Source organism: Caenorhabditis elegans, chromosome III (assembly GCF_000002985.6).
Source record: "Caenorhabditis elegans chromosome III".
Taxonomy (NCBI): domain Eukaryota; kingdom Metazoa; phylum Nematoda; class Chromadorea; order Rhabditida; family Rhabditidae; genus Caenorhabditis; species Caenorhabditis elegans.
This window is the reverse complement of record NC_003281.10, coordinates 6,908,254-6,922,053: the sequence shown is the minus strand read 5'-3', so window position 1 is coordinate 6,922,053 and position 13,800 is coordinate 6,908,254. Positions and strand designations below refer to the sequence as shown.

The 13,800-nt window shown below is 36.4% G+C and overlaps 1 protein-coding gene across 2 annotated transcripts; it reads left to right on the top strand.

Annotated features, from left to right (window-relative positions):
- The first annotated feature begins 9,787 nt into the window (after positions 1–9,787).
- pdf-1 (Pigment dispersing factor homolog pdf-1) lies at positions 9,788–12,464 on the top strand. Of its 2 annotated transcripts, none has more exons than NM_001392134.1 (4): positions 9,788–9,944; positions 10,994–11,091; positions 11,895–11,968; positions 12,016–12,275. In NM_001392134.1, exons 1-3 carry the CDS (start codon positions 9,855–9,857, stop codon positions 11,965–11,967), a joined length of 261 nt encoding a protein of 86 aa, NP_001379990.1. In that variant the 5' UTR covers positions 9,788–9,854; the 3' UTR covers position 11,968; positions 12,016–12,275. The 2 variants fall into 2 exon arrangements, with proteins under 2 accessions (NP_001379990.1, NP_741206.2); NM_171878.7 differs by having other exon boundaries at positions 9,789–9,944; positions 10,988–11,091; positions 12,016–12,464.
- The last annotated feature ends 1,336 nt before the right edge of the window (positions 12,465–13,800 follow it).

The following is a 13,800-nucleotide window of genomic DNA, read 5'->3' as shown; positions in this document are numbered from 1 at the left end:
TGCATTTTGCGTCACCTCCATGCAATTCCAAACCGGAAATTGTCTCTGAAAAGTTGGTGTCTTCTTCACATCCAATTTCCGATGTTCTGAACTCCGGAACTCTAGAAATCTTGTATCATTTTAATTTCAGGAATGTGAGGTTTGTTGGGTGACCTCTTTTGCAGAGTTGAAATAGTAATCAGAAAGCACATGGGAGAAATGAAACTTTGTAGGGAAATGTGTTTTGAGATAAAGCTTACAGTTGACTCCATGCTCCGAACAACTGACATCTGAAGTCATCTGGTTTTTGGCACCGCGTTTCACGTGTTTCTAACTTTTCAGGATTTGACCAGACTTCTTCACTTTAACATTATTATTCCTTTCTCCCTTTTCCTTCTTTCTTCTCATTTTCACACAAAACGTCTTGTTTCGCATCAATGCTTTGTCTTTTGAGCACCACATTAGGTGTTTTCGGTGAAGAACTTTGGAAATTAGTATCCTTACGTGTTTTTCTGTTTCTGGATGCGGAGGCGGAAGTTGTTACTTTTTTGGTATTTTGTTGCTTATTGAATGGGTTAAGCACTTGCAGGAATTGTTTGTGGAAAAAACTTTTTTTTCATAAAGTAATGCTTTCGGCGAACACATCGAAAGCTTCTGTAGCTTTTTTTTTTTAATTGAACACAACCTAGTTGGAATATTTTTCTCACTCTTGAAAATCACTCGAGAATCCTGGAACTTCTTTATTAATTTTCAAGAGTTTTTTAGAGGTAAACAATTGTCAAAATATGAACCGTATAAATTTTTTGGAAGTGATTTCGGAAGTTTTTAGAAAACAAAGAAAGGCAATGGGCAGGCGGGTTCCCGTACAACTCATTAATACGAAGTTTCTTAAAATTTGGCTTCTACGACGCCTTGTGTTATCCCACCATTAAAAATCCGTTCAAAACTCATTCTCGACCCACGGATTGACCTCCCAAGAGTGTTCTAAATCAAATTACGTCAAAAAACTTGTCAACTTTCTCCTAAATTCGGATGTCCCTCCGTCAAAATGCATTTTTTCATACGTCACCATCTCAACTCGTTGATTAGGATAACGATTCTTCGTCCTTTCTCTAGAAATTTTCATTTCCAATTTCCTCTACATTTCTCTCTATTCAAAGTGCTCTTGAAACATTCTATTTTTGCATTCGAGTGCTGTTCGTTTTTTTTCTGGATTCATTTCGTCACAAAATAGGCGGATAAAAGAATATTTAATTTCGGGCGTCCTCATACTCAATCGCCCGCAGAATGGTAAAATAACATTAAAAGCAACAAAAAAGCAAAAAAAAGAAAAGAATAAAAGAGCATAAAAGAAATATGAACAAAATTTGAAACGCGAGGTCTTAACTGATAGATTAAAAAACGACAAAGATTATAAGCTCGGGTTTATTAGAAAAAACTTTAATGTAGCTTTTTATAATGCAATGAGTGTTTTTAAGAAGCGCAGTTTTTTTTCTAGAGAAAGATCGCCATCAAATCTGTCTATAAAGCTATAGCTACAGTCAAGGTTACTGTAGTCTAATAAACACACCATTGGATTACTGTGGGATATGTAAATATTATGGTTCTGCAGTGTATTCAGCTTACTGTTGCATATTTTTGAATAAATGTGACCAATAATACCATAAAAATGAATAATTATTTTCGAAGATTTTTCCAAAAAATAAAGTGAATACTTGTTCTGTATTTCTGCTATTATTGCTCTCGGGCCGAAAACCGTCGAGAAAATGAATGACACATTAAAGATGCTTCATCTTCTTTTAATAATTGTTTATTTGCCACAAGAAATAGCTACACCGGAAGACAAAGAAAAAAAAAGTAAAATAAAAAAGATGTGTGGACAGATAAGTAAAATGACCAATTGGACCAGCTATAGCCCGGGAGGTCAAGTTGGGGGGAAGAGGGTGTCAAATGGGATAGAGCCTAGGCGCGACGCAAATGCATTTGGAGTTAACAGTTTAGGGAAACGTTTTGCTATTCGATTCCACAGTGACAAGTTAACATGTAGAAAACATTTAGACGGGACGCCACAGACAACAAGTAGATAGGGGTGACGAGTAGAGCGTGAAGCTCGAACGAACGATGATAAGGACGGGAAGTGATACTCGCTTGAAATAATTTTATGGAAGGTTCGGAGGATTTGAAGAACCCGTCTATGGTGGGTAGACAATAAATTAAATTGGGAAAGCCTACTACTGTATGACGAGTACGATAAATTGCACCTTTGAAAGACACACTTTGAGAAAAACCGGAGGGGAGATTCTAGTTTTTTGGCAAGTTTGGTGGAGTTGGGCGGGAAGAGCTCGCAGCCATATTCGAGTACGGGGCGGATGTAAACATTGAACAGTTTAAAATAGAATTCGGGGCTTGTGGAGCGGAATGAGCGAAGGATTTGGCGACACTTAAGGAGGGCACTATTAGAAGTCTGGTTAATATGATTTACAAATGATAATTTGGTATCGACAATGATTCCGAGATCTCTGATAGAATCGCGCGGTTTAATTTCAACACTATTTACAAAGTATTTATGACGGGGGTTCTGTTTTCCAAAATGTAATACGGCAGTTTTGTGCTCAGCAAGATTTAGACGCCATTTTTTACACCAATCAGCGACAATATTGATGCTTGTTTGGATAGAGGTGGGGTCCGATCCGAGTAATTTTAGATCGTCGGCAAAGGCTGTAACATGGACATCAGGGGGGAACAAATCTAATAAGTCATTAATATACAAAAGAAAGAGGAATGGTCCAGTTACACTACCTTGGGGGACACCTGACATGACATTGAAAGAGTTGTCCGAGATAAAATGATCAATTTTGATTTTCGATGAACGGTTACTGAGGAACGAGCTGATCCACTCACAGCATCCTGAATCGAGCCCAACATTCAGAAGTTTGAGAAGAAGCAAGTTGTGGGGAACACTATCGAATGCTTTTTTGAAATCGAAATATATAGTATCCACATACTTGCTCTTGTCAAGGAGGACTTTCTGAATTTTGGACGTCGATTCGAGAACTGCCAGAGTGCATGAGCGCGCAGGCAGGAAACCGAATTGTTTGGAAGAGAGGAGTGGAGATAATTTCTGCTTGAGAGCATCAAGTACAACTCGTTCAAATAGTCTCGACAATGGATGAGTAAGTGTAATCGGGCGATAGTTACCCGGATTAGTTGTGGACCCTTTTTTGTGTAATGGGACAATGATGGAAGTCTTCCAGGGGGTCGGGAAGAAGGAGCTGGAGAAGGACTCGGAAAAGATTATGGACAAGGGGACGGTTAGGGAATCACTACACTTTTTTATGATAAAGAAATTGATATTATCGGTAGAGAACCCAATTTTGGCTTTAAGAGCTTTGATATGCCTGTGGATGTTGAACGGCGAGAAATCGGGAGATAATTTAGAGGGCTTGGGTGCCGGAAGAGCTGGGAAGGGTGGGCAAGGCGCTGTGAATGACAGAGCAAAGTTATGAATAAACTCGTCTGCAATGCGCACTGGGTCAGACACCGTTTCATTATTGATGTCAAGATTGATAGGTTGAGGTCGGGGGGAGATTCTTTTTTTTACAAGCTGAAAAACACTGCGGGGGTCAGTGGAGTGAATGGCTCGGTCTTCCTCATGAGCAAATTTCCGTTTGATAGATTTGAGCTCTTTACGCATTTTTCTTCTGACTGATATGGTATTCGAGCACGCGCGACGCGCAAGCCTATAAATGGATTTGTGACAGGTAGATTTCGGACGAGGTGGTTTGGCAATAGGGGTGTAAAGAACAATTAATTCGTTGAAAATGCGGGAGAAATGAGCAAGTTTAGAATCAGTATTGGAGAAATACGAGAGTTGCCGTGGCCAGTTATATGACATGAGATGCTGATTTAAGGATAAAAAATCACATTTCCTGAAGTCGAGGGACTTAGTTTTTGGTGGGGGAAGTGGTTTACTGTTACAATCAATGGCAAGTGTGAAGGAGACGGTTGAGTGGTCTGAGCAAATCAAAGGTAGGCTAGGGGAGCACGAAAGGAACGTGTTGGGATTGTCAGAGAAGATCAGATCGAGGAAGTTACCTATTCCAGAAAAAGCGACTCTCGTTGAGAAGTTAACCATTTGGGTTAAATTGTGGGAAATTATAAGGTCTTCAAGAGCTTGGGGGATCCCAGGCGGCACAGGGATATCACGGGACCAACGAGCTGAGGGAATATTGAAATCACCGAGAATGTAGTGATTTTTGGCTTGGGAGGTAAGCAATAGCGAGATATTTTCAAATAAATAGTTGGTTTCGGTAACAGAGGTTAGAGGGGGTCTATATACAATGATAAAACGTGACTTGGATAATTTATGATCAAAGGTTACTATTTCACAAGAATGGAGGGGATAAAACTGATCGAGTAAGGAGTCGGCTTGAATTAATGTAATACTTTTTGAGTAGAAAACAGCTACACCACCACCTCTAGATTTTGGATGAGGAGGCCCTCTGTCGCAACGTAGGCAGAGAATATCATGGGAAGAGCACAATGCAAGAGGAATTTGGGTAGAAAGATTGGACTCAGTTATGCAGAGGATATCGATTTTATTGGCACGTACATATTCGTGCAGCGCGACTAAGCGTTCGGCACAAGCGACTGAACGAGTATTGGCAAGGTGACAATTCAGAAAGGGGGCATTTTTTTGACAGGTCGGGGGGGGAAGAGGTCTGATTTCGAGTGTTATGAGCAGCAGGAACGGACTGCTGGGAGACGGAATAAGACATAGAGGGAGACACAGCCACCAATGGGCAGAGACGAGAATTAGATGCAACATTGAATATATTTAGAGAAGATGATTGTATCGGACATGAAGCAGCAATGGACGGACAAGACGATAATAAAGCCCGGTGGCCGTTTACCTATGCGTTAGCAACGGGAGCAGCCGAATCAACAGAGATAGGAAGTGGACGCGGTGACGAGAGAGTCACAATCTTAAGGTCGCGCACATAATAATTTTTTTGCAATCCTCATCTCAATTTTTGTTTTCATTGTATGTTGCCAACACAAAACGTCTAGACATTCTCGATTACGTTTCTCAGAGCAACTAATCGGTTCTTGGATCGGCTCTTTTTTTGACCTCTGGAACACGTGGAATTTTCTTTTTGCAAGTTTGAAGTCACAATAATTTTTCATGTAATTCCTGTTGAAAAACGATCAGTTTCTGCATTTTCTAAACAGAAACCAACGGCAACTAGTTGTTATCAAAAAACTTTGAGAGTGGCCGAATGTCCTAAGATTCGTTTTTTGCGGCCATATAAAATCTAATGTCACCATAGATTTGTTTCTTTTTAAAATAATATAGAATCAGATTTCCTGCATTTTCTAATAAGCTTAATAAGATTAAGCTGAATATTTTCAATTTTTAAAGCCAAAAAAATATTTGCATGATTTTTGGCATTTGATTGATGGTTTCCGATTAGATGAGCAACAAGTTAGAGATATAGAAAGAAAATCTTCATATCTACAGATTTTTGACGTATGAATCAAAACCTCACTAGAAATACTTTTAAGTCCATTGATTTTTTTTTGAAATTTCTTTTCTCTATGGATTACGTGCCAAAAATCAAGAATCGTTTGGAAAATTCTGATCCCTGAACAATTTCATTTCCGAAAATAGCATAAAAGTTGTCTAGTCATTACAACATTAAGTAAAGATTCAAATATTCTCACACTGGATTTTCAAGATGACATCAAACGGTAATTCATGCCCTCAGGCAATTCTGTTTTCTCAGAATCTTGTAGTTTTCCAAAGAATGGTATGTGACGTGGCAGTTGAATTTCCAAATGCTTTTTCGTTTAGGTTTTTGAGTTTTTCGAAATTTCAAGAATAATTTTCCCTCTCCCTTTGGGGGTACCAGATATTATAAAGCTTAGTTTATTATCTAGCCTAATACAGCTACTGAAGACAGTTACTCACTTTTTGCCAACTGTACTACAACCTCCGTTTCGAGAAAATTTTACTTCGAGATTCCTTCACAAGTGTTTGAAAATCGAATGAAATAAAACAAAACAGTAGAATAATATTTTACATTTTCTAGGACTTCCGCTCTCGGGATCTTGAAAAAATAGGAAATATATATATATATATTCCTGATTTTCAAGATCCCGAGAGCTTAAAATCTGAATTCGTCAGTCTTAGTTTTTTCCTCCCCAGTATTATCCATTTTTGACATGAACTGAAGTGACAGAATTCCGAAATTCGTTTTGAATTTTATATTCTTCAATTTTTCATCTGGTATGTGGTACGTCATTTACGGAGTGGCAAATATATTTTTGCAACTTTTTGCAGACCTATTTCATATTCTTTAAAGTAATTATAGGATTTTGAACTTCCGCATTGAGAAAATAACTTTTTAAGTTGAGAATAATCTAATATAAGTTTTAAAACATCTTTATAAAATTAGTTTATTCAAAAAGGTTGCTTTACCGAGACGTGACGGGACACTCCTTATCAGCGATCTAACTTTGTATGGAACTTTTCACAACTCTGGATGCTGGCGATCGTAAATCGTACTGCTCCAAATGTCTAGAACTTTAAAGACAATAAAAAGCCGCAAAAGTATTTGTAAAAAATCAAAGAAAATAGTTTATATCGAAAATTAAGTATCAAGACCTTTTTAGAAGAATGGCCTTGTATGATTTGTGAGTTGACATCTTCTGATTCTAAAGATGCGTAAACTTTGAAACTGAATAAACCCCTCTTTCATATTCAAAAGACCTAAATTCTTGTAACACAACATCCAAAATTGTACGTGACAACTGGAATAATGACTGATTTTCACTATAGCCTCCTATTTCGGTTGTTTTGTTTATTTGTTTATTCATTAATATTTTCATAATAATGAAATTATCGAGGGTCTTTAACACTTTTGAGCACATAGAGCTCTCATGTGACGTCAAAGTTGGTTTTGAAACCTCGTGTGGTACTTCTTATTCTTTTTTTCTTCGGTCGATCGGAACAATTCAATTAAAACTAATGCACATACATCCCCTTTTCTACCACTCCACCATCTTCTTCTTCTCTTTTTCTTCTTCCAACACACGAAGATTCTGATTCTGATTCCATCATGACGTGTTGATGAAAGAAGGAAACCAAGTAGTAGCAGAAGTAAAAAGAGGAGGAAAAAAGTTTTTTGGAAGGAAAAAGGAAAAAGCAATTTGATTTTGGAGAAGATTCTTCCCCTTCTCACTACCATCCCACAAAATTTCTTGCGGAGGCTTAATCTTTTCCTGCAAAATAAGATAAATTGGATGCGCGAATTCCGTGTCATTTGCACAAGGGCAACAGAAATCGAGTACCAAGAGTTCATAAACTTTTCTTGTTTCAATGTAAAAACAAATGAACATTTAGACAGAAATTCCAATAAACCACCAAATTTGAATTTCCTTAAACATCTCATATATGGACACGGCTAACAAGGTCCTCTTGCAAATATAATAGGTTTCATTCGGAAGTCATAGGACGAGCTGAAAGGGTTCCCTTGGAAGACAAAAATTATTAAAGACTAAAAACGACTGCTCCAGGTAGGTAGACAGGGGAAGGCATGTCAAAGTGATTGCCTATAACGGAAGTCCTAGAAAATGTAAAATATTATTCTACTGTTTTGTTTTATTTCATTCGATTTTCAAACACTTGTGAAGGAATCTCGAAGTAAAATTTTCTCGAAACGGAGGTTGTAGTACAGTTGGCAAAAAGTGAGTAACTGTCTTCAGTAGCTGTATTAGGCTAGATAATAAACTAAGCTTTATAATATCTGGTCACCCAAATTAAACAAGATTAAACGAAGCACAAGAAATGGAGAAAAAGCAAGTAAAGACTCAGGACCAAAGGAATTCCCCGCGAAACTAGCAGACCAAAACAATATATCTATCTTTCTCTCTAGTAATTTAAATTTCATCTGAAACTTGTACATGACCTCTCTTCCTTCTCCACGCCTACTTCCTCCTTTTTTTTTCATTGAGGCTTCCCGAGTTGACGAAGAATCATCATGTCCATTAATTTTACATTAAATATTAAAAATGGGAAAACGGACATTTGTATCTCGTCATTTATCTTTCGGAAACTCCCAGATAGTATTGCTCCTTGATCTTCTAGAAAACTTCAAGCTCAACTAAATTTACCGTACTCACGGGTACGGTAGCTGAGAATTTTCATGTATGAATGTTAGGACCGCCCATCGAGAACATTCCCATAACCTGTCCAGCTACAATAATCATCTTGAATGCTCAAAAAGCGCCCCTTTTTTCAAACGGTTTAAAAAGTTTAAAAAGTTCAAAAAATGGTTTTAAATTATTTTTCCTTGAGAATTTGACAAAGAATAAGGTTTTATAAAAAACTAATTTTGTTTTCAAAACAAGTAACTTCTAAAGGAAATCCTCTTTCTCCAGTATTGAATATTCCAGTGACTCTATATTTCTGAGAATTTATTTTTGACCTTCGACATTTTCAAAATATTTTCTAGTTTCTCAAGGCGTTCTTTTGTATCAATAAGCCAAACGTGTGTAAGTGTGTAAGTGGAAGGCAAAATATGTTGGTGTAGAAAATACTATACCTCGGCACGAGCTGACTAGACTCAGGTAACAAAAAGCTGTAAAAACAAGTGAATTTTGCTACGCAAACCTGTTTAAGACTTTCTGAATTAAACACTCTCACCAAATATTTTTTTTAAGATTGAAGATACTTGACGATCTCTTTTTGAAACTTTCATAAAACTTCTTGTTCATAAAATCTATTGTACACCCAAAATAAAATCTCTGTTTATTTCATCATTGCTCACTAAAAACTCTCCCATTGATTTGTCAATGCTTTGATTCTAGTTAATTAGACTTAAACAGAAGAGGCAGGGGAAAAGGAAAAAAGGATTAGGGAATTCTTTGAAACCGCTTTGTTTGTGGTCAGAGTTCGTGTCAATCTGAAAATAATTCCCATGAAAATGACGGAAAATGTGAAGAACGGAGAATTAAATTTCACCTGTAATTTTTAATGGTATATACGACATGAATTATGCATAGCAGGTTTGTTGATTTTTTCAAGGTCTCGCCTCTAGGAATTTTGTTTCAAGAATTGAACAACTTTGTAGAGGAAAAACATGGAAACAGTAGAAAGCTAGAATGTTTTAATGATCATATATATCTTGTAAATGTAAAAAGTTTAGACTTTCAAGAAAGCAAATTTTCTACTCAAAACTCAAAATATGAATACGATCCGGTGGCAGATCTTTGTTGAATTGTTGAAATGTTGGATACTTTTTGTTTCTTCCTTGTGATTTTCCAGGTTATACAAACTTTCCTGATTTTTGAAGAGTTTATCGATAACATGATGTATTTTCGAAAGTTTGTTGAAACTCATCAAAGTTTACCGCAGTCGATTGAAAATTGATAAGTTCATGGCCAAAAACTGTGCAACCTTCCTCCTTTGAAGATTTCAAGTCTTCAGCTTTCCTTGTCTGGCATGGAGCACTCCTATTCCTGAGGTCGCAGTTGATTTTTTGCAAGTTTTTCCTCAATCTCATTAAGATTATCCCACTAGTGACGTCGACATGATTCAGACATTTTTCTTTCTTCCGAATTCAAACTTTTCAATCTCCTTTTCTCTCTATTTCTCTCAAATTTCCGTCATATTTTCACCTCGGGTTCCGGGGCGTTTTAAAAGTGGGCGTGTTGCTCCCTCTTGGTGCGCGGGTCGAAGAGAGGCGGAGTCTAAAACTAGAGAGATCTGTCTCTCTCTCGGTTGTGCTCATTCATTCTATTCGACTTGTGCCTCACAGCCAAGTGAACAAGCTTTTCCAGCTCTTCCTCTTCCTTCTTCACTCAACGTCAACATGAACAGATTCATCATTTCAATGATTGCCCTTTTGGCTGTCTTCTGTGCTGTATCTACAGCTTCACCTCTTTTATACAGAGCTCCACAGGTTAGATTTTAGAGTTTTGGGTTTTCAAACTGGTTTAATAAATATGAAACTTCTGTGATCAAGTCAATTTACTTGACCGTCCAAGAAAGTTAGATTTCTCAGTGTTTTCAAAGAAAATGCTCAAAAAATCATAGTGCCCAAGAACACAGGTTCAGTTAGTTTAAGACAGTAATATTAAGAACTTATAAAATGATAGCTAGGTCATGATTAAAATGTTTGGCTTTCAAATAAATATTTCCTAAGCCTCGGCAGACAAAAGATGTCCGCATACTTGCCTAACAGAGAAACATACTTTTTCTTTTTTTGCCATGAACCAAAATTTTCGTCGAGTCACTGCGAAGGTCCAGGAGAGCTGTGCCTGCCCAGTACAGTAGGCACGCTGGGAGAGTATGAAAATTCCTTCTTTCGTTCCTACAAGGCAGGTAAACCTTCTCTGAAATGACACCTACATTAGCCGAATTGCCTGCCCAGTAGGCACGCGACGTGAACCAGGCAACGAACGCAAGATGTGCCTGCCTTGGAACGCAGTCAGCAGTGTCAATACATTTCGAGCTTGACTGCCTTTATTAGTTTGGTGTCAGAAGGTATCATCAAAACCTGCAGAATTAAAAAAAAGTGTTCTTATTCTATAGAATTCAATCATCCGATGATAATTTGACTTTTCAAAATCAAACAAAAATCAAAGATTCACAAGAAAAGCACTAAAGAAGCCAAAAACCTATCCTCTGTCTTGATTAGATGCCTCGGAAACTGACGAACATCCGTTGACCCCTTGGTGGGTGGTTTTCTATGTTTTTTGTTGTGAAATTGGAAAAAAAAAGAAAAATCACACTACTAAAAGTGCATAGAATAAAATAGTATTTACGGCAAAGAACAATGTAGTAGTGGAACATCACAATTTTGTTGTGCAAAATGACGTGAAATTTGATTTTAAAATAGAAAAAAAAGGAGAAAAATAGAGTAGCATCATCAAAGTCCTATAACGGAATTTGAAGAGAGTAAGGGTAAGCTTTTTGATGAAAAAGAAATCCATGTTTTTATAGTATCAGATGTACGATGATGTTCAGTTCGTAAAACGCAGCAACGCCGAGCTTATCAACGGACTCATCGGAATGGATTTGGGAAAATTGTCAGCTGTCGGAAAACGGTTAGTTTTTTATCATTCGTTTGTTTAACCTGGTACCTCCACGGTTTAAAAGTAGATCTATTTATAATTAGCTGAAAAAATACAAATTTGTTTATTATAATTCTTTCTAAATATTAAAAAGTTAGAGAAATGCTCTCATACTGAACCAAAACGTTATAGCATTCAATTATAAACTTTTTTGTGAAATTGATTTAACTCAATTTGAACATATTGACATCTGACACCAAAATTACCATTTTCCAATCGATCTACACCTGCCTACCTTATGCCTACTGCCAAAGAAAATATTTTTATTTCTCAGTTGAATTTTCAACAAGATAATTGAAATGAGGACAAATGCCACTGGTTAGGCATGTAGGTAGGCAGGTGTGGAGTATGCCTACCTTTAGGACTGTATGTTTAAATTGAAATAAAATACATTTAAAAATGAAAATGAGAAATACGCTTAACTGCCCTAGGCAAACGCCAAAAATGGTAGGTAAGTAAGTATGTATGCAGGTAAGAATGAAGACAGAACTTCTAATTCGAGCATATTTTTCACAAATTTTCGGTACTTTTAATTATGAATTCTAACGTTTTTCAATCAAGAGAGTATGAGTCATTTTTTATATTGATTTCTGATCTGCTCAGTTTGAACCTGCCCAAAAAGTATTGGTTCATAAGTTATACCATAACTTATCAGCCTTGCGTACAGTTACGTATGAGCGCTAAACTGAAGCTATGGCATCAGTTAAACTAGTCTTTTTTACGATTCAAAACACATGTTTTCTTGGTCCAGTGAATTTCTCATGTTTTCATTGCAGCTCAAACGCGGAACTTATCAACGGTCTTCTCAGCATGAACCTCAACAAATTGTCTGGAGCTGGTCGACGATGAGGTACACTTGATATTTCTGAATCCCATTTTAATCTCGAAAATTTTCAGAAACATTTATGGTCCTCGTTTTGATTATCGATTGGTTTTATTGCGCTCATCTGCTCTGACATGCGATTCTGTTCTGCTCATCGTCATCTTCTTCATCTTTTCCTTCTCAAAAACCTTCTCCAATCAGTTCCTAGTCTGTTTGTTTTTTGAACCAACTCCTCCCCCTCCTCCACCAACAAAAACCTCTCTGATAATTTTCTAAACTGTCATTGTTTGTGTGTGTGACATAACCTTTTCCGATATGAAAAATGTGTACTCTGTGAAGAAAAGATCTTCGAAAATCTTTTTGTTTCGTCGTGTTATTTTTTGTGTGTGTGTCTTTATATTCTATCTATATTTATTTAAATTGTCGTTTTCAACTGAACAGGAAGCAGGAAGTTATGAAATTTTCTTGGTTTTTCTACTTTTTACAAAATAATCTACTAAATTTTAGTTACATTACTTTTCTTTGCTTTGACTTTTAAATCACACTCGAACATGATACAAATTTGATAATGATAATTTCTCAAGGTAGTTGTAGAATAATTTGCCAAGATAGACTATAGATTTTTCTTGAATTGTGAAATTTTTTAAAGATATTATGTTCAGCATAACAAATGTTTCAATTAATTTAAATACCAACGGAAGAAAAAAGTGTTTCTTAAACAATTGTTCTAAGTTTTTTTCCTATGAAGATTTTCAAAGTTTTCAACGAGCTGAAATCGAAATTGAAAAACTTCGCAAAAGTCCTTTTTAATAGGCAAAAAAGATTTTTGTGGGTTCATTTTTGAGTATATCACAGTTCTAAAAAACTAGATAAGTTTTTACTTTCAAAAATATGAACTTAAAACAATTGTCTCAAGCGTTATCTAGAGATCCAGGGACAACTAACTGATTTGGAAGTTTATTGTTTGAATATATTTCTACTAGAAACTTTCTAGTGCTGAAGCGTGAAAAGTGGCTTGAATTTTCTTAATCTGTTCATTGGAAATCATAAAACTAATGATGAAAAGGTTGAATGAGTAAGTTGCAATATTAAATTGAGAATGTGAATAAAACATATTTCAAAGTTACAAGAACATATGAATTGTTTGGAAAATCGCAAAGAAACATAAACATTTCTTATTTCATAATGTTCACACAGGAAAACTTTATTGATGATATTTTAATCTCAAACAAATATTGAAAAAGTGATATTATTATATCTAATGTTTTGCAAACATCTGACCTTTCTTCTCATCCACCGCCTACTAGATTCTTGCAAAAGAACGCCTACATTACAACTTTTTCTTGAATATCTTCTTATTTTTTCATTAAAAAAAGAGCCGCATGTCTTACTAATACGCGCGATGTTGATGATCAGATTAGAATTAGTAAGAAGGGGTACACTGAGTGCATGAGATCTTAAGTATAAAGCACAAGGCAAAAGAAATGGAGAAGAATACAAATTGATGTGTTTTGCACTGCAAAATAGAATTTGGATACTGGAAAACATATTAGAAATGTTCAGTTCGCACTGTCCAAGTTTTCGAAGTGTCCAGGTTTGGGGTTAGGTTTTTGGATATTCTACTAAGTTTGCATGTCTCTGGTACCGTACAGATTTCCACGAACAAATGATGGTCTTAAAATATGCTTGAATTAAAATAAAACCGAAATCGTTGATGTAGAGTAGCAAAAAACGCTCACATTCGACAACATGGCGTCTTAAGATGCCATGTTGTACAATTGTATCTGATGTCAAAAAAAGCCTCCCCGCCTAGAGGCGAGGCGGCGGAAAGAGACGCCCATGACGCCTCCACAGCATGG

What these genes read in the sequence shown, in the direction of transcription:
- pdf-1 (NM_171878.7), top strand. Translation starts at nt 9,855, where the DNA reads ATGAACAGATTCATCATTTCAATGATTGCCCTTTTGGCTGTCTTCTGT. An exon ending in TTTTATACAGAGCTCCACAG is followed by an intron (nt 9,945 to 10,987) that starts GTTAGATTTTAG and finishes ATGTTTTTATAG; the next exon opens with TATCAGATGTACGATGATGT. An exon ending in TTGTCAGCTGTCGGAAAACG is followed by an intron (nt 11,092 to 11,894) that starts GTTAGTTTTTTA and finishes TTTTCATTGCAG; the next exon opens with CTCAAACGCGGAACTTATCA.